General features: G+C 55.7%; 1 protein-coding gene across 14 annotated transcripts in view; it reads right to left on the bottom strand.

Annotated features, from left to right (window-relative positions):
- Window positions 1-18,858, bottom strand: part of ABLIM3 (actin binding LIM protein family member 3) — a 50,315-nt gene that overhangs the window by 19,595 nt on the left and 11,862 nt on the right. For 13 of the 14 annotated variants that reach the window (XM_057409802.1, XM_057409805.1, XM_057409806.1 and 10 more), the window contains exon 2: window positions 89-226. In XM_057409802.1, the coding sequence (XP_057265785.1) occupies window positions 89-226 (138 nt within the window). Of the gene's footprint in view, window positions 1-88; window positions 230-18,858 lie in introns of all 14 variants that reach the window. The other variant, XM_057409801.1, reaches the window with a different exon arrangement.

Below are 18,858 nucleotides of genomic sequence, written 5' to 3'. Positions count from 1 at the left end.
GTCCAGGTATGTCTGCCCCCAGCCTTTTGCTTTCCAGGCTGCACCCAGGGCTGTGAGGGAAGCAGCTCGTGGGGCAGCACCCTCCTACCTTGGCAGGTGAAGCAGCGGATGTGGAAGTGGTTGCTCTGGACTCGCACCACCTCGCCCTTGCAGGTGTCCCCGCAGCGGTAGCACTGGATGACGGTGGAGCTGCTCCCAGGGGTGTAGGGGTTCTGCTGATAGGGAACTGCTGGCAGAAAGGAGAGAAGCAAGAGAGAGGAAGGGTCTGTCAGCATTCGAGACACACACTGACCCCAGACGGGTGGCTGCAGAGGAGCCCTCCAGTGTCTGCGACACAGCGCTAGTCATCAGGACATCTCTCAGAGCAAGGACAGCAGAGACTGTGCTGGCACACAGGAACTCCAAGCTGGGTGCATATTCCTGTCTGGATTCAGGACTTCCCTGTCCCCGCAAGAGAACCACTACCTGTGTTTGGCTCACAGGTCTGCAGCCCTAAGTGCCCAGGCACTGCTCCCTGACCCTGTGTGCATAACCAGGTCACCCGCACCATCACCCCAAAGCCTCACAAAGCTACACAGATGCTCTCCTATCTCCTAGGCAAGTGCAGAAGGACAACACATGGACCATCTACCCTCTGGCTCTGCTCCACTCAGCTCTCAGGCAGTCCTGGCTTCTTGCTGACCTGCTCAGCCACAGGCCAGCGAGCACTGATTTGGCAGCAGCACGGGAAGGAACTGTTGTTTCTGTGGAGCTTCCACTTGTTTGGGTAAGAACTGGATAAAGAAGTAATTTTTCAAGGAGCTTTCAAACACCACAGCAATTGAGCATTTAGCCCTGGTGGGTCTGTCACCTCCTCGGTGAGGAGCAGCACTTCCAGCCCCACTGCTCCTTCTGGAGCTGCACCGTGGCACGTGCAGGCTCTGTGCTGAGCTGGGGGCTGCAGGGGAGGACAGGAGAACACAGGTCCCTGGAGCAGTGGGAAGAGCTGACCTTCTCCTGCTGCAGATGGTGCTGGGTCTCGCCTCCACGCTCACCTCCTGCTGCAGCTCTGCAGACCACCACGAAGGGCTGATGCTCGGCATCTTCACCCCACGCTCCAGCAGAGGAACCATATGGAGCAGGAGGTCTTTCTGCTGCCCCAGCACAATCCCCAGACACATACAGAACACGTTTTAAAGAGCAGCTCCTCTTTCCCTGCCCCATCTGCAAGCGCATGGGCTGCTTGCAAGAGGTGACACCATGCTAACCGCTGCAGGCAGGGGCCAAGCAGCAAAGGACTTGCTTGTGTAAGATGTCAGAGAAGGAGATGCAACTTGGGCAGCTCGAGCAGTGAAGGGCAGGATTTCAATGGAGCAGAGACTTTCTGACCTAGTGCTGAACTGCATTCCCAGGAACAAGAGAAGCAGCTGATTGAAACCTGGTATGAGAACTCCCTCCAGAGCAGGGAGGAAAGGACACAGGACAGAGGAGATCACTCATCAGAGGCTCCTCATTCACCAGGGGTGCAGATCATGTGGCAGGGAACAGAAACAGCCCATTATTGGCTTCAAAAGCAAAGAAAAAGAAGTCAAAGTGACACTGAGACTGCCACACAGTAAAACCTCATCCCATGTGCCAAGTGCCCAGAGACACGCTCTGGGGACGTGCAGCACTGGGAAAATGGGCTGACCGTCCCTGCCCACTCCAGCTCCATCCTGCTTTGCCCAGTCCCACCTGAGGGCTACAAGGAAAGCTGAGGTCTTTCCTGTGTACTCCCCAGCAAAGCTCAGGCTCCAGCCTCAATGGGAGCTTCCAAGAGCTGCTGGGGCTTCCCTCCTGACCGTGCTCTTGCAGCTCTCAGAGGTCAACAGAGGTACCCAAGGTACTAAAGGGCACTGCAGTGCTAACAGAGGACCTACAAACGGGATTCAGGTCTGGAGCTCAGACCAGCAGGCACATTAACTAGACTAGGTATAAATCACTTTGAGATCCTAAATACGATGAGGGATACCTGTAAAGGGAGCAGGGAGGCACAATCCCTGGGAAGAGAAGGGCAGGACCTCCTGTGGTGGCTGCTGCTGGTGGGAGTGCATGAGCTCTGCAGCAGCCTGGGAGGACCCAGGCCTGATCCCAACAGGATGTCTGGAATAAAGGGGGGGATCTCTTCTATAGGGGTCTCCAGCAGAGCAAGAGTTACAGCACTGAAGCTTCCTCCCACACACCCCATGCTCACACCCTTGCCTAGAATGAAGCAGAAGCCAAGCCCTGGGTCACAGCCATGGCAATCCACAAAGCCTGGAGGAGAAAGCAGGAGGGAGGTGGGATGAGAGGCTGGAATTAATCAACACTTAAACAAACATTAATAATAAAAAAAAAGGAAGGAGAAAAAAAATCAATGTCAGAAAATGCAGGCATCACTTATTCCGGGCTTCTGGTCTCCAGGGGAAACTTCCTGGTGTCCATAGCAACACATCACCAAGCCCCTGCACTGGCAGCTCTGATGGGAAGGAAGGCAGAGGAAAAGGAGCCAGGATGGAAGAGATGCTTATAGCTGCCTTACACCACTGGCACAGACAGAACTGATATGGTCACTCCTATTTGTACCCATAGAGATGGGTCAGGACCCGGCTTAGGCACCGTCACCCTCCCGCCTGCCAGCTTTGTTCAGCATTATGCCAAAAGCTCCCTGATTTGTGATTAACCTCCGGTCCACGCTGGAATTTCGCTCTGGGAACATTAACGCATTGTGTTGCTGGGGCTCTGGTTGTTTGTGAGCAGGCAGCTGCCTGCCTCGTGGCCCTGCACAGGAAGTATTACACATCACAACACCCCTGAGCAGGGGGACAGCTGAGCGGGGCAAAGCTCATTACACCCAAATAATCCAGTAATAATGTAAGTAGCATTAGTGGCCTTGCAGGCTGGAATACACTGGGGGCGAGGGAGCTGCCCGAAGAATGCCTTAATCTCACCCCAGTTTGCTGGTGCTATTGCTTGTAGAGTGGGAATTAAGCTGGCTTCGCTCAGCAGTTAATGCACTCGTGCACCAAGATGCAGTGCAAGAGGTTGCCCAGGGCTGGTCTCCTGCAGGGATGCCCCATGTCCTGTGTGGTGCCTGATCTGCTGTGGGTGCAGCCAGGGCTGCCTGCGCACCCAACAGATTTCCAACTGATCCGGATTACGGTGGCACCTCCGGTCAGGGATCCGTGCCCTGCATGGGTTTAGGGACAGACAACAGCAGCCATACGTAAGCAAGGGAGCCTGTGACCTGGGAGGGGGGAGACAGTGCCCCTGGCAACACCTAGGAGCACGTAGAGGAGCTCTGTCCCCCAGGAGGGAAGAGGGACCTTGCCGAAGAGATGCTCCCAGCCACACTGCAGGGAGCGATCTGCACCTTCCTGCTGCGCATCCCTGGGCAATCCCCTTCCTTCATTCCCGGAGCACCCACCTGCTGCTTTAGGAGGGCCAACAGCCTTGTTTGCCTTCCTGTCCTCTTCCTGCGAGGCCTCCACCGAGGAGCAGCAGTATGGGGGAATACTGAACCCTTACATTGCCTCTGAAACACTTTGAGTCCTTCAGGAGGATGGAGCTGATGGGAGATGATCCCCATCATAAAGGGATAGCAGCTAAACACCAATGCAAGTAATAGGGCACAGCCCCCCAAAACAGCTCAGGGGTGAAAGGCTCCAAAGAAACTCCATACCCCACCAGCAGCAAACCAGGACCAAGCTTCCAGGAGCACAAGCTGAAAGAAGACACCCAGGGGCATTTATAAAGAACCATCCACCATCCCTTCCTGGGATCTGACCGGGTCCTGCTGGTTTCCCACCTATCTCCTCCTCCCAGCCCATCAGCCCTCCAGAAGATCAATTAGGTAGAAACTGTTGCAGGTGGAATGTGCATCATTAGCAACAGGTAACTGGGAGAGTCTGCCCTGACACCCTGTTTGCTATCAGCATGTTTATGAGACAGCATCTCCACAGGGGGATGGGGAGTCCTGATTTAATTAATTACCAGTAATTAATATTTGCACAATGCTTGGAGAGCCACAGGTGAAGGAGACCGTGGAAGAGCAAAGCATTCAAACTTCAATTAATAACGAGAGGTGCTGCCACTGTGGGAAGCTGAGCTGGGTGGGTGCCGGGGGCTGAGCTCTGGCACGTGCAGTGAGATGTGAGCAAGTGGATGCAGGCTGCACGTACGGGAGGTGTCCTTGCTGGGTGCTGTGGGTGTCAGCATAGGATCCAGCTTCATGGGTGCTGGGGATGTGCCTGGCAGTTGGGATGGCTGCTGGGAGGTGAGGGGGAGCAGCAGCAGCAGTGCGTCAGGGCAGATGATGCCGTCAGGATTCCTCACACCTCCATAGGGCTGAGCCCTCTTCCAGCAGCCGCTGCCTCCCACTTCTCCCTGCTTCTGCAGTGAGCAATTGACCACTGTCATCCTCTGTGCATCCCCTGCCCCAAGTGGGGCTGTAAATCATCCTCTCACCCTCATCTGCATGCACAGGGATGCCATGCATGGGATGTGGCTCTCCTGGCAAGGATGATGGAAGCTGGGCACCCAGGTGGGCTGGGCTGGCAGACCCAGTCCCCTCGTGTCCCTAGGGAAGGTTGATGCCACGGCAATGGTCGAAGGCGAGGAGCAGGCTGGGAGCATGGCGGGGGCTGCAGCAGCTCAGGAAGAGGAAGCCCAGCCCCATCAGTGTGCGCCGGCCCCGGAGGCAGTCGAGGCCGAGGGGCGGCAATGACTGGCCAGAAAGGAATTTTGCTGGAAGCACTGGAGGCCGAGGCAGGGATGAAGCACGGCTGATGGGACACAATGTGCCGGGCTGGGGGTGGAGAGTGAGGGGGTGCGAAAGAAACCCCACTGGGATGCAGGGAGAAAGAGGTGCTGCGAGCCAGCCCCCCAAATCCCCCTGCTGCAGCAGGGATGGAGGGTGACCCACCCAACTCCAAGCCCCAAGGGCAAGGGCAAGGATTTCCCCTTCAAGAGCTGTGCTGTTCCCCAAGGGTGGCCGGGAGGAAGGGTGGGAGCTCCAGCAGCCATGGGATATGGGTTTCTCAGCAGCAGCAGGCCTGAGGGCTCCTGCCTGCTGTCCTGCAGCGGCCAAACAGCTCGGCCACAGCCATAAGAACCCCTTGGGGAGGAAGAGAAAGATGGGATTGGAGCCAAATGCTGCCGCTGCTGCAGGCAGGTGTGGGAGAGCTGCAGCCAGGCGTCCCGTGGGGCTGCCTCCGACCCTCACGTGTGGGAATGAGCCTGCTTCAGCTGTGTGGCTGCAGGGCTGTGGTGGTGATGATGGGGAAAGGTGCTGGGGGCTGCTGGCAGTGGGTAGGTGGGTTGGGGACACAATGTGGGCACGTGCACCCTGCCATGCCAGTGCTGATGGCCCAACTGCAGGATCAGCCAAATCACCCCTGAGATAAAGGATGGGGCAAGCAGTCAGGACGCTCAGCTCCGGGGGCACATCTGATATGTCCTGTGACATCTGCAAGGCCATGGCGCTGCTCAGGCAGCTGGCCACTGCTTTCCATCCAGCTTCCGCAGATAAAAGTCATTCTGATCAAGGAGAAAATTACGTATTTACTTTTGGTCACAATATTTTCTGTTCTGGTCTTTCCCTTAAGGAAAAGCCAGAAATGTCACACGGTTCCTTACTTAATATTTATGGTTTTAAACTGGGGCAGGTCGGGTGCTCCCAATAAAGGCATGGGCTGAGGGCAGGTACCATGGATCTGCTGTGGGACAGTCTGAGCTTGGAGTGGCTCCAGCTGCTTGTCCTGATGTTTGCATTGCATCTGTTGCTGTCCCCACACGTGCAGCACAGCAGTGGGCTGTGATGGGTACTGGCAGGGAGCGAGGCAGTGTGGCTGGGAGCAATGGGGACCACCCTCATTACGCAGACCAGGCACTGAGGGATTTCCAAGCCATGAAGAAACAGTCCCGTTAATCAGCACTGAGCATCGTGCAGGCAGGATTACAAGCCCCTGGCAAGTCCATGCCAGCCTCTCCTCTACTATGGCAGCTCGCAAGCAGAGCCATCTGTGACTTACAGCTAAAGCCCCTCCACCAAGCCACAGCTCCTAATCGAGCCCTTGGCTTCCCTAATTAGATCATGACCAATTACTGCTTCCACCTGCCTCATGCTGTCCCCCTGCCCCTCACTGCTGCCACTCCTGCACCACATCACCTTCCCTGGCGTGACACAGGACACAGACAAAGTGTGGGTGCTGCGAGGACGGCAGCCACTGAAGCTGAGCAGCAGAGCCAGCATGGGAGAGGCTGAGGCAGCAGGACAGGGCTGGGATGGGGATGTTGGGACGGGGATGCTGGGATGGGGATGTTGGGGTGGGGATGCATCTGGCATCACACGGGACAGGGAGGAGTCCTCTTTAGCTAGGTATTGGAGGGAGGACCTGAATGAGCATGGCTGGGCATCACAGAGGATAACTGCAGCTAATGTCTGTGCAAGCCCCTTCTGTGCAGAAATAGGTCAAGGGAGCAGGGCAGAGGTGCCAGCCCCATGCTCCCATGCTGCAGCACCTTCACTGCTCCCCAAGTGCCACTGCCCAGCTCATCTGTGCTCCACAACCTCTCCTAGTAGGGCTGGCAGCCAGAGAAACCCTGCAGCAGACTCAATGAGCTCAAATGTGCCCTGGTCCTGCTCCATCCCTGTATCCTGGTGCTCACGGTGGATGTGAACCTCGCCTAGAGACGCTCGAAGGCTCAGGCCCTGCCTCGGTGGGATGACAGGAGGGAAGGAGGAGGGACAGGGCTGTGGGCTCAGCACAGAGAGCTGACAGCACTGTGCTTTGCACCACGTGGGCAGTGCTGCCCATGCAGAGGCATGGAGGGGGCACAACCAGCCTCTCCTATTGCTTTGCTCCCCATGCTCCCAGCACCATCCTGGGAAGCAAAGCAGCCAGTGCTGGGGGGGGCTTCCCCCATGCTGGGGAGTTCCCCAGAGCTCATGTCAAGCTGGAACTGGTAGGAGGCAGCAAACTGTCGCTGTCACACAGACTCAAGTGGTGGCAGTTGCTGTGGTTGGCCAGCGGCGTGGGAAGGTGCCCAAACGGGTGCCAAAGCCTCGTGCTAACAGCAAAGGCATGGCAGAACCATGTGCTGGGGTGGGAGCTGGACCGTGGGAGGACACACACTGCTGCTGGTATGAAAGGAGATCAAAAAAACACAGGGAGAGGCAAAGGACAAGGGTAAAGAGGGAAGGAAAGGAGGAGGAGAGAAAGAGGATAGAAGGCCAAAGGGGAAAAGCTGCAGCAGTGAACAGCGAGGGCCCTGCCCATGGAGCAGAGTTTGCTGCTGGCTGCGTTCATGGAAACTGTTCTCCCAACGCGAGCAGTGAGGAAGCAGTGATTGTCTCCCCGCGCTGACCCCGCTGCCGGCTGCTGCCCTGCCTGCCCGCAGGATGTTTGCTTCCCAGGGCTGCATCAGGGGAAACCCAGGACCCCGCTGCCAGCCGGGCTGCGGCAGTTGTACCTCCCCTGGCGCATCCAGGGCCCCGCGCGTCCCTGCTTTGCTGAAAGCAGTTGTGATCCTCACAGATTCTCGAGGAAGGAGCTGCTCTCTGAGCTCTTGCAGCCGCAGGGAGATGCGAAGACAGCGCACAGCAGCGGGACAACAGGAAGCCTTGTGTAGTGCTCACAAACCTCCCGAGCATGACAGCTACACCCTAGGCTGGCGAGGCAGGGAGCACACTGTGCCACAACCCCAACCGTCCTGCCTGGTAGCAGCCAGGGAGCACCACAGGGAGCAAACCTGTGCATGGCATCCTCAGGGTTGCAGCAGTCATGCCCAGAGCACCATCCAGGAAACAGGTCCTTTTGCCACTTTCCAGGTAAAGGAGGAGGATGAGCACCCTGCCACAGGCTAAAGGGCATTCCCGGCCCCACGCTGCTCTGTGCCATGGGGTGTGTGCCCGGAGCTGGGCTGCACCTCCCACTGCTGATGCTCTCACCCCAGCAGCAGCACTCACTCATGGCACTGGGGTATCTAACAGCAGAACCATCCTTTAGAGTTTCATCTTCACTCACCAGCCCCTGCTACTGAATAAATGAAGAAGGGGAGGGCTTGGGGGGCACAAGCCTGCACTGCCATGGAATTACTGCAGCATAGGGCTGGCATCTCTCAAGAGCTTCACTAACATCCTCCCTTTCCTGGGATGGCTGCACAAGGACTAGAGAACAGTGAGGGACCAGGACCCTGGCTGTGCACCCCTGTGTGTGGCAGCTTGAGGGGCACAGAGCTCAGGAGGGGGCTGGAGCAAGGCAGCAGGTCTTAGGGGTGTAACACTGGAAGGTAATGCATGTTAGGAGTTCCGTGTGTGCAGGTGAACACCTTGTTCTTGCAGCCACATGTCTGCATGGCTGGCATGGTATGTATGGATGTGCCCTCTGCACTGGCTGCATCCCCCCATCGCCAGCAAGTGCTGCCGGGGTCTTTTTTCCCAGATAACACTTGTACAGCTTGTCATGGCAACAAGATCTCCTTGAACTGCAGTCACAGGCAGGACGCCTGGTGCTAGCGCATTTGCCTGTCTGTAGGCATCACGGAAGCCCTTTCCAGCAGAGCTCTGGGCTACACAGACCCCCAGACTGGGTGTGAGCAGTACCCTCAAGGGAGGGTGGCTGCTGACTCCCCATGCCAGGCCCAACCTGCTCCCTAACTGGGATGCAGCTGAGACCTGGGTGTTTTTCGCAATGATTAACAGAGCATCAGGCAGTTCCTCTCATTTCATCCCTCTGAGCATCTGTGGGATGCTCAGACCCCTGCCACCGTGCTCCCTTTGCTCAGACCCCTTGCACATGCTCCCTTTCCCAGCAGCAATTTGCAGGAGGGATGGAAGGCCTGGGAGATGTGGGAGAAGGAAGGTTGTGCATCCAGCATCCCCCTCACAGGCAGGGCAAGGCCTGGGGCTGTTCCTTCCACAGTCAGTTTCCTGGGCACAGTGCTCAGAGCTACAGGCAAAATCCTCTTGGAATTGCCAGCCAGCACTGCCCTCCATAAGCAAAACTGTTCTCATCACAACATGCAGCATCGCACCCAGAGTGCCTGTCCCATAGGGACCTCAGGCTGCACCCCAGAGCTGACGCCGCGTGTTCCAAATAACCACATAGGGCAGAGATGGGGAGTTCAGCCCCTGCAGTGGCTCATGGAAAAGAGATCCCGCAGCACCTGGTGCACCATATCTGCACTGAGGCTGACCATGCTGCAGCTGCATGCACATCTTAACGGCATGCCCAGTCTCGCAGGCAGGCATGGTATTTCCACCCAGCGTGGGGCTGGAGATGTAGCACTCAACAGGGAACCACAGGCTCTAGGAATGGCAATAAATCTCCAAAAGGCACAGCTCGAATTTCACAGCTCCCATTTAATTCCCCTCCCTATTATCCCTGAGAATATTTTAGCAGTTCTTGGTGTCTTGGGGAGAGGAAGAGAAAGGGTAGATTGCATTTTAATTAATAATGGCTGAAATGCATGGCTGCCCAGGGCAGGAGCTGCGGTGAGCCCAGAGCAAGGAGTGATGCTGAAACAGAAGGGGATAGCAAGGCAATTCCAGGAGCCAGAGTCCTGGGTCCTGCTCTGAGGTGGCTCCATTGGGACAGCCGTGAGCATCCCCCTCTGCCCATTCCCCAGCAGAAGCAAGGATGCTCCGCATCTCTGCAAGCCAGGTAGCTACCTTCCTTCTTCCTCTTAAAACCATTGCAAGGACATTAGCTATCACAGCCCTGGAGCTCTGACACAAGATCTGGCTCCTGAAGGAGTCCCAAAACAGCCCGGTGAAGGCGGAGCTTCCCCATAGTGAAGCTGGGAAGCAGCAGATATCACACGGCCAGCCCTGGCTGTAATGCCCAGAGGTAGTTGAGGCTCTTGGTTGCCAGACAACAGGTTCAGTGGGGCACCAGCAAGGACCATGGCAGTGCCAGAGCAGGATCACTCCCTGGTGATGCAGCTCCCCAGTGTTTGGCTGTCCAAATGCTATCCAGATCCACTGCAGTGCTATGAAGTCACCAGTGACTTGGGACTAGCAGCGCTGGGAAGCGAGATGCTTCCTGCAGCATCCCCTAATGACTACCAGGTGAACTGTGCTGCCAGCTCTGCTGGGTCTCCCTGTAAGTGCAGCCTGGTCAGGAAAGCACCCCAGCTGGCACAGGTATCAAGTACAGCAGGGCCTGAGGGGACTACATCAGAGCTGCTCTGGCCCCATGAGCAAGCCTGCAGGGCCCTGGGGCATCACTGCAGGACCAGATCCCAGTTCCACTGAGCTCCCCACAGCCACACTGAGGGCTCTGGCACAAGAGACACTTTCACCCTAAGCTTGGGTCGTGCTTTTGGTGCTTGGTGTAGGGCTGGGGAGCTGCACGGAGCTGCCTGGGCGTGCAGACAACTATTGATTTGCTTTGCTTTCAAGAAAAACAGAGCAGTGAAGCCATGGGGGAGAGCACGTGAGGGGCATATGTGTGTGAGCTGAAGGAGATGGAGGATGTAGACAGCAAGCAGGCATCCCCAGGGGACGAACCCAGAGCATATGCACTGCCCAGACCTCTTCTCTCTCCCTCTCACCTCAGCAGATGACGACAGGGGTGCGCTACCAACACAGGGGACACATGCGCTCGGATGCCCCAGGCAGATGCCTGCATACATGCAATCCGGTCCTTACTCAGATCAGCTAAGATGCTGGATCTGGGCCCAGAAAGCCAGAACAGGTCCCTCTTGAGGGATTGCCTCTTGATTCAGAGGGTCAGCCTCAATTTAGAAGGTCTGATGAAGCAATAAGCAGCAGGAGAAAAGCCAAGGGTAATGCAGGGATACAGGAGCCACCAGGAGCTGCGGAGAGCCCCTGGCTTTGTGCTGTGCATCCCAGGCCTACACCGGGCGGTCACAGCCCTTCAGATCCAGAGCCTCATGGCTCCTTCCAGGAGAGACAATACCAGGCTCCTACAGCACTGCACAAACTCACCTTTTACCCACAAACCCAATGACAAGGGGCATGGTGAGAGCCAGCAAACACGCTCCTGCCCTCTTGCACCTCTCTGCAGCATCCCAGCCCTGACCCACAGCCACAGGCATCCCCTGCCTGTCACATACAGCCAGGGCTGCTCCCACCGATAGTGTTTGCCACCGCTCCCACCAGCCGTTGCTTTGCCAGCAGATGCGCAGCACTCTCCGAGATCAGCATTTTGGGCTGCAGAAAGGTTTATTTGAGGCAGGCGAGGAGGGATCCCTGCTGAGAGGCTGAAGATGGGATTTCATCCTTACATCTGGTTCAGCTTAATAAGAGTCTTGCCCGAGCTGTTACAGATACAACTAAATTGTGTATGAGTGAGGGGGTGTGAGGCAGATGAGTGCACCCTGCACATAGACACATCACACATCCATGGCTTGAGTGCTGCCTGCGGCCCAAAGCAAGGCTGGGGACTACCCTGGGACAGGGATCTGGGCAAGCACAAACCCAACCTGAGCAGTCATAGAGACACAGAGCTGCTCCTGGTGGCCCTCTGTGGATCCCAGGTGCAGGACAGCCACCTCAGGCCACGTTCCACAGAGGACACCTCTGTACCAGCCTCCTGCCCTGCTGCTGGACCCTGCCATTCCCATGGGGTGACACAGCCCCAGCCCTGAATCTCCACTGCAGTGAGATGCTGCAGAGCAAATACAAAAGCTTTCTCCACATCCCCTCCTCCAGCATCCTGTGACATTCCCCTCCCTCGGTACACACGGCCACTGCATCCCACACATCCTCCAAGTGTGGGGTCAAACCAGGGCTGCCACTCCCAGCAGGAGATTTGGGCCCCTTCAGCCTCTCCCGTTGCTCCCCTGGGGTGATGCTGGCTGGGGAAGGGACCTGGGTGGTCTCGAGGGAGGCAGCCAGGCACTGGCCAGAGCCCATCTCCTCCCCCAGATCTTATTCATGATGCGTGACAAGTGGGTGAGATACAAACAGCTCACACAGCGAGAACACAGGGAGAGCACGCCTTGGCCGGGGGCTGCACCCAGCCCCAGCCCACACGATGCTATTTCCTGCTCTAACCAGGCTGGACAACTTTTAAGGGTCCATGCGAGAGGATGCCTTTGGGTCCTGGTGTCAAGGGGTGCCAGATGTGCGCGGTAGAAGAGACTAAACTCGAGGTCCCGGCCAGGAGATGAAAACCATTAGCTCATCATTTTGCCAAGGCCAAATTCCCTGCTCAATAGAGTCTGTGTTCAGTGTTGGGATGCAGGCAGTGCTGCGTGGGAGCACAGGGGGACTCTCCCCTCCCTGCCAAAGCCTACCCACGGCCAGCAGCCAGGGATGCAGGAGCCTGGGTGAGCTTTAGCAGGAGGGATCCATCCCAACCAACAAAACCACCCCCAAACCAACAAAAACCCCCAAAACCAAAAGCAGCAACAGGGCTTTCTGAGGAAAGGACAGGGCAAAGGAGCTGTCAGATGGGCTCCGACACGGTGGCATCTCCCGCTGGGCCTTGAAGGGGGCTGTGGAGTCAGTGCCAGGGTGTCCGGGACAGGAGCTGACACAATGGAAACATTGAGGCTCGCTCCTCACATGCACATGAGCGCGCTGGAGACAGCCAGGACAGAAAGGAGCTTATTCCTGGCTGAGGCATGGCAGGATTTTCTGTTTGCTGCTATGTTTTGTATCTGTGGCTTCCCGTATGGAAATGCTTTTTCCCTTTAACCTCCACCCACAAGCCCAATGGATTTCGTTGCAGTTTTCAAAACATATGGTGCATGCATCAATAACATAAAGGATGCTATATTTAAAATATTACAAAGCAAGCCAGGAGCCAGCATTTTTAAACTAGGGCAGTGTCTGGAGAGTGAAAAATGTGGGGATTTAGGATTTTCTATGCTAGATCAGAGAAACAGCCCTGTTAGAAGAGATGGAGCCAGGCTGGCAACCCGCCACCTTGCAGCAGACTGTTGCTTGCATAGCCCGCTATCTACTTCTGGAGAGGATCCACGGGGTCAGCCTGCACCCAGTGCAGTGCTGCTGAGCCCAGCACCTCTCTGCCCCCATCACTCCATCCAGCCGATACTTGGCAAGGTGGTCTGTGTGCGATGCTCTAGAAAGACAGCCCAAACCATAATGCACTGAGCTAATTTCTTTCTGGTTTCTTCTGCAATCAGTTGATTCCCTGATGAGCTGAATACCTCCTGTATTACTCCACTAATAACTCTGTGCATAGCATCATTTATCTGGCCAATACAAGCACTGCAAGGAAGAGGAATTCTTGCCTTTTGCAGGCAGAGGTTAGAAGACCAGAGGACGACTCCATGTCACTGGAGCTTGTTCTCCTATTCTGCAGAGTGCAGTGCATTCACTTGTTTTATTTTAAACCACATTCATGCTAGCATTGTAACTCCAACCTGAGAGGCTGCGTCATCGCCAGGGAATGAGGGGTGTTGGATTTGCTATTTTTAACTCCTTCGACTCCAGGGAGGGAACTGGAATCTAATCTCCATCCAGAGACACTGCATAGACATTAATGCAATGAAATGGGAATTTGGACTGGAGGTGACAGCTGGCAAAGCAAGCCCCGGCGTCACAGAGGGGACAATCTCCCCATAAATAGGATGCATGGAAGGGGGATATGTTACAGAGCAATCCCGATGCTATCAACGCGTGCTCAGAGGGACAGGAGGCTCAAGACCAGCCAACCCCAGCCAGGCCCATTCCAGGGGATGAATTACAGCTCAGGGCTGTGGGCAAGACACCATTGGGAGCTTCCCCAGCAGGCTCCAAATTCCTGTATCCACTCTGATATCCTGGGAAGGTGCTTTCTAAAACAACTGGGATCTCATCAGCTGTGCTCCTGGGAGGGGGGCAACACAGCCCAGGGCTGCAGCATGAAGAGCACTGCCACATCCCCTTGGAGCCCTGTTGAACCATCCCACTGCCTGCAAACCATGGGGCTGGAAGACACAAAACACACACCTGCAGCCAAGTACTGCACAGCACAGAGGGTGTTTACTGCTTTTCTTAAGCTACTGTGATCCCGCTCTAATTCTGTTAAAGGTACCAAATGGAACCTTTAAGTGGTCATAAAAAGATTGTGCCCACCCCCCATGGAGCTCATCTGGCCATGCACAAGTGGCAGAGGGGAGCACAGCAGGCACCAGTGTGCAGTGGGGGACAGCACTGTGCCAGGGAGCCCTATGGCCACCAACAAGTTACAGGCACCACAAGCACTACAGGACAGGCAGACACTGATCCATGGGCTCCTCAGGATGGTGCTCGGAAACACCTTGTGCTGGCTGTCACAGTCTCACCGATCCCATCCTCAATGCCTACGTCAGGGTAAAACCCTGTGCGACAAAGCATCTTGCACAAGTTACGAAGAGCACAGCCCCTTGGCACTGCAAGGGTCAACAGAAAGATACCCCCGAGGGGATGCTCCTCTATCAGCAGCACCCCTGAGCATGATGGGCAGCCAGCCAACAGCAGTGACAGTGGAGATGACCACATCTGAGGCTCCAAGCCACCTAGCAGAGATTAAAGGTGGGTTGAGAAGGGGGAAACTTCCTCCCTGCAATGCAGGGATGCACTGAGGAGTCCCTGGGACAGAGCAGTCACAGATCACCCCTGGTGCAGAGCCACTCTGGGGCTCTTGGCAGCTGAAGCCCGGCCCATGGCTGGCTCCTATCACACAGGCATGTGCTTACACAGGTATGCACAGCCAGTCACCACCACAGCCTGGCTTCCCAGCTCCTCCACCAGCAGCTGCCATGGGCTCCCATCCATCCTCTGCCCTGGGAAAGGCAGATCCCACTCTATGCTCCGCCACAGCTCCAAGAGCTCCTGCACAGGCTGCTGAGGTGTTCACCCAAAGCTGTTAGTGTTTAGCTTCTGCCATGTGTCGGTTTCAGTTGGATGGAAACTGAGTTTCGATATTAAAAGACAGCAGTTTTTGTTCTCCTTGCCATCTGTATGTTTGTGTATTTCCCCTACCACAATAATTAGCAGGCTGGGCTCCAGCCAGGCTCAGGAGGAGATCTTCATAGAGACATCTTCCCAGCAATTCAAACAGCTTCATCGTTTCTTTTATGGCTCCCCTAGTGCAGCCCCCATCACCAAGGTCATCACAGCCCAAGCTGACGCTCTTGGCAAAGGCAGCAGGGATGGAAGTGCTGCCCCCCAAAGAGCGTCAGTCCCTGTAGCTGTGGAGCTCAGTACCCAAGAAGTGCATGTGATGGATGAAACCCCACATCCTGAAAGGCAGTGGGAGGTCTGTCACGCTCCTGCCAGGTCCCCAGCACAGACCCACATCACCAGCACCTCCAGAGCCCTGCCACAAGAAGCCCAGCCCTCCCTGGGGTGCACACCACTAATGTGGTCCCTACAACACACAGAGCCCAGCTGATGACTGGCATCAGCCAGCCACCTTCTCCCTGCGTGTCCCCTCTTCTTTCCCCCCTGACCCACTCACTAGCCCTAAGGCTTGAAGTCACTGCTGCTGGCCCAAGGGTGGTCAGGACTCAGCCAAGCCCAGCAGGACCTCAGCTCCCATGCCAGGCCAGCGCTGTTGAAAGCCTCTGCATGGGTTTCAGCAACTGCATCTCTCTTCCCTGCCCCTCCATGAGCACACCCACATGTCCACCTTGGCAAGTTGGGTTTCTCCTGGTGCAGTCTCCTACGGTTGCTCCTGCTGCCCTCACAGAATCATTATGGTTGGAAGGGGCCTCTGGAGATCGTCTGGTCCAACCCCCTGCCAAGGCAGGGCCACAACAAGCGGGTTACACAGGATCACATCCAGTGCATCACCACAAGCCCCAGCCAACAGCCAGAGCAGGACCCTGCACAGTGATGTTTGCAAAGCACTTGTGTTTGAGCAGCTCTGGCAGCGGGAAGCAGGGATGTGCTGGGATCTCCATGTGGGACCATGGGAGAGGAGTGTTGCTGTTACTGCTCCGCCTTGGCAAACCATATTCTGGTTTCAGGCTGGCTGATAAACAGACTTCAGCTTGCACATACACAGACATCTGCCTGAGGCAAACAGCAGGACACAAATGTACAAGCAAATTTGGCAACTTTATGTGAATTAAATGTGCATTTAATTAAGATTTATGGGGGGGCTGTGATAGCAATTGATTATCAAAATCAGATTATTTATGGGGGTTTAGCAACTCTACAGGAGATTAATGTTGTTTCCAGAATAAATCCTCAGTAAATATATGTTTCCCCAGTAATCAGCTAATAACATGTCATCCTAATTATCTCATGAAAGGGGCACAGCAGCTCTGACAAATACTGAAGAGATAACACTGGTGTCTGCAAATCAGCACCAGAAGGCCACAAGCCACACTCTGCCTCCAAATCACACTCCACTGGTGTCCTTCAGCACCAGACCACGGCCAGGGGATGCCTCCAAGTCCCCAGTACCAGCCTCAGTCTCAGGCAAAGACTGGATCTGGGATCCAGATAATGCTTTGCCCAAAGACAAAGGGAGGTTTGCACCCCACAGCCCTGAGCCTAGCCAAGGCAAGGTCAAGTCACTTCAGTCGCTCACATGGTTACAGGGGACAATATCAAGAGAAGAAGTAGCATGGCTCCTAGGATGGAAAAACGTGCATCTTTGCTCTTGTTCTTGGGAATAAGCCCATGTCCTGCAATGGGGAACAGCTCATATTTATACAATCTTATATTGCTCTGCTGGCAGGTTGTCTTGCCCATTAGACCCAAAGGGACTGCTTGTGCTGCAGCAGCTCCTCTGTTTTCCTTAAGTAGCACTTGCACACTAAAACCCCCAACATTTATTGAACAGTTCTGGCAGCAAGAGGAGAATGAAGCAGTGCCATGCAGCCAGCCCTGCCAGCTCCCCTCCCAGCCCCCTGCACAAGGTGCTGCACAGCCCCGGTGAGGCCACCCCATGTCCTGATCCATCGTCTCCCCAGACCCCAGGATATGTCACCGGGATGGTCCCAGGGACCCCCATCCCTGGGAGGAGGTGGCAGCTGGACACTGTGACCATGGCCAGGGCAAGCACAGGACCATTACTCTGGGATGCAGAGAGATGCTCTGGCAGTCGCTATGGCAACCCTGATACACAGCAGAGTGAACAAAGCTGACAGAGAAACAGAGGAAAAGGAAAGACAAAAAAAGGGAAACAGTTTAAAGTCATGGGGCAAAGACTGGGGGCAGGAGGGAGCATGGGATGGGGAAGTATGGGTGTTATGGAAGAGAGCTGCCTTGAGCATGCCAGCCTTGAGATGACCTTCAGCAAGGTGACCCAGGGTGTGCACTGAGTGCACCACCGAGATGCTGTCTGTTGGCACTGCTGGGACAGCCCCAGCAAAGGTCCCTCCAGGACACACTGGGCCACCTCCATGGCTGGTTGTGAAAGGACCCTGGAAGCAGTAGGGGTAAAGTACACTTTGTGGCATGGCTTGGGGCTCACCTGAACCCCTGACCCAAGGTCTGGGTAAGAGGCAGAGGCAAAACCACTAAAATTCACTGTTGTAAGCCCTTGCACTGCAAGAACAAGAGCTGCATCCACTGCCAAAGCATGTTCCATTCTTGCTTCTCCATCCCACTTCATTAAGGCAGAGAACTGAAAAACAGACATGAGGGTTTGGGTCAGAAAACAGCAACTACAGCCTCTCTCAGCTGGAACGGAAAAATAACATCCCACTTTGGCTGTTTTTTCTAATGAAATAAATCCACAGAGGGAAGCTCCCCCCTGCTGAGTCGCCCTCGCGATAGCTGAACAGTAAACACAGAAACAGCCTCTTGCAGCAGTGCTGCCTCAGCCCACTGGTCATGGGGATGAGAGCAGGGTACATGGGGATGAGAGCAGGGTACATGGGGAGCAGGAGGCGGTCAGCAGGGCTGGTTGTACATGGGAACCTGATGGCAACAGGAGGAAAACTGAGAAAACTCCTGGGAAAAGCACTGGGTGGAACAGCTCAGCCATTTTGGCAAAGGGAAGGTGAGAGGAACTCCAAGGTATTTAGCACTGATGCTACAGGAGGAGCTGGAGCAGGGCAGCAGCCAATGGGCACGTGTGGGAGAGGACCCCTGTCCCTACTGCAGCACAGGCAGGTAAAGCACACCCCTGCACCAGTGCTCACACAGTACAACACTCTCAGGGAGCTTAACCATTTCCCCACACATCCTGAGCCTGGGATGGAAGAACATGGGGCAGCCCAGCGATGGGGCCAGCAAGTGACAAGCAGGGCTTGGCGCTGGGCAAGGACAAACCAGGCTGGGGACGTGGCCGGACAAGGCACATCCAAAACAATAAACTTATGAGCAGACAAGGGGTTTGGGCACAGACATAATCCTGACCCTTCCTCCTCCCTGCTGTCTGCTCTGCTCAGCTCTTGCATACACCCAGAGACCCCACTTCAAACAGAGGGGCTGCAGTGCGGGAAGCGGCAGGCAGGCAGACACAGCTGTCTCCTGCTAAAAGCCTTTGGTGCCAGGGGAAGAACAGCCTTCAACCATCAGGCTGCAGGCAAAGAGCCAAGCCCTGGCATCATGTCCTGCTGCCCAGCTCCTGACATGGACCAGGCACAGAGATTCAACCTCCCTCCCAGACAGGGTGGGTTCAGCCCTCCCCATCCCACCTCTCTGCTATATATACACGTAAATAAATCCAACTGTGTACAGTAAGCACCAGAGATCCTCTTAACCCTCCACGCTCTCCTCTCTGGAGTCAGGGCTAAGCGCTGCTGCCCTGTGCTGTAGGCACAGGAACTGGGGCATTCTCCACTAACAAACCCATTCGTGCAGCAAAACTCACCCGCACCGAGGTCACGGCTCCCTTCCCACTGAGATGTCCCTCCCAGGCTGAACCGACAGTCTGTCCCCAACAGCCTCTGGAAACCACAGCTCCCAGCTCCTCATTAGCGACAATTAACAGGCAC

Source organism: Pezoporus wallicus, unplaced genomic scaffold (genome assembly GCF_028554395.1).
Source record: "Pezoporus wallicus isolate ANWC-B61680 ecotype Strahan unplaced genomic scaffold, APGP_CSIRO_Pwel_v1 contig_4309, whole genome shotgun sequence".
Taxonomy (NCBI): domain Eukaryota; kingdom Metazoa; phylum Chordata; class Aves; order Psittaciformes; family Psittacidae; genus Pezoporus; species Pezoporus wallicus.
This window is presented reverse-complemented; position numbering and strand designations above follow the sequence as displayed.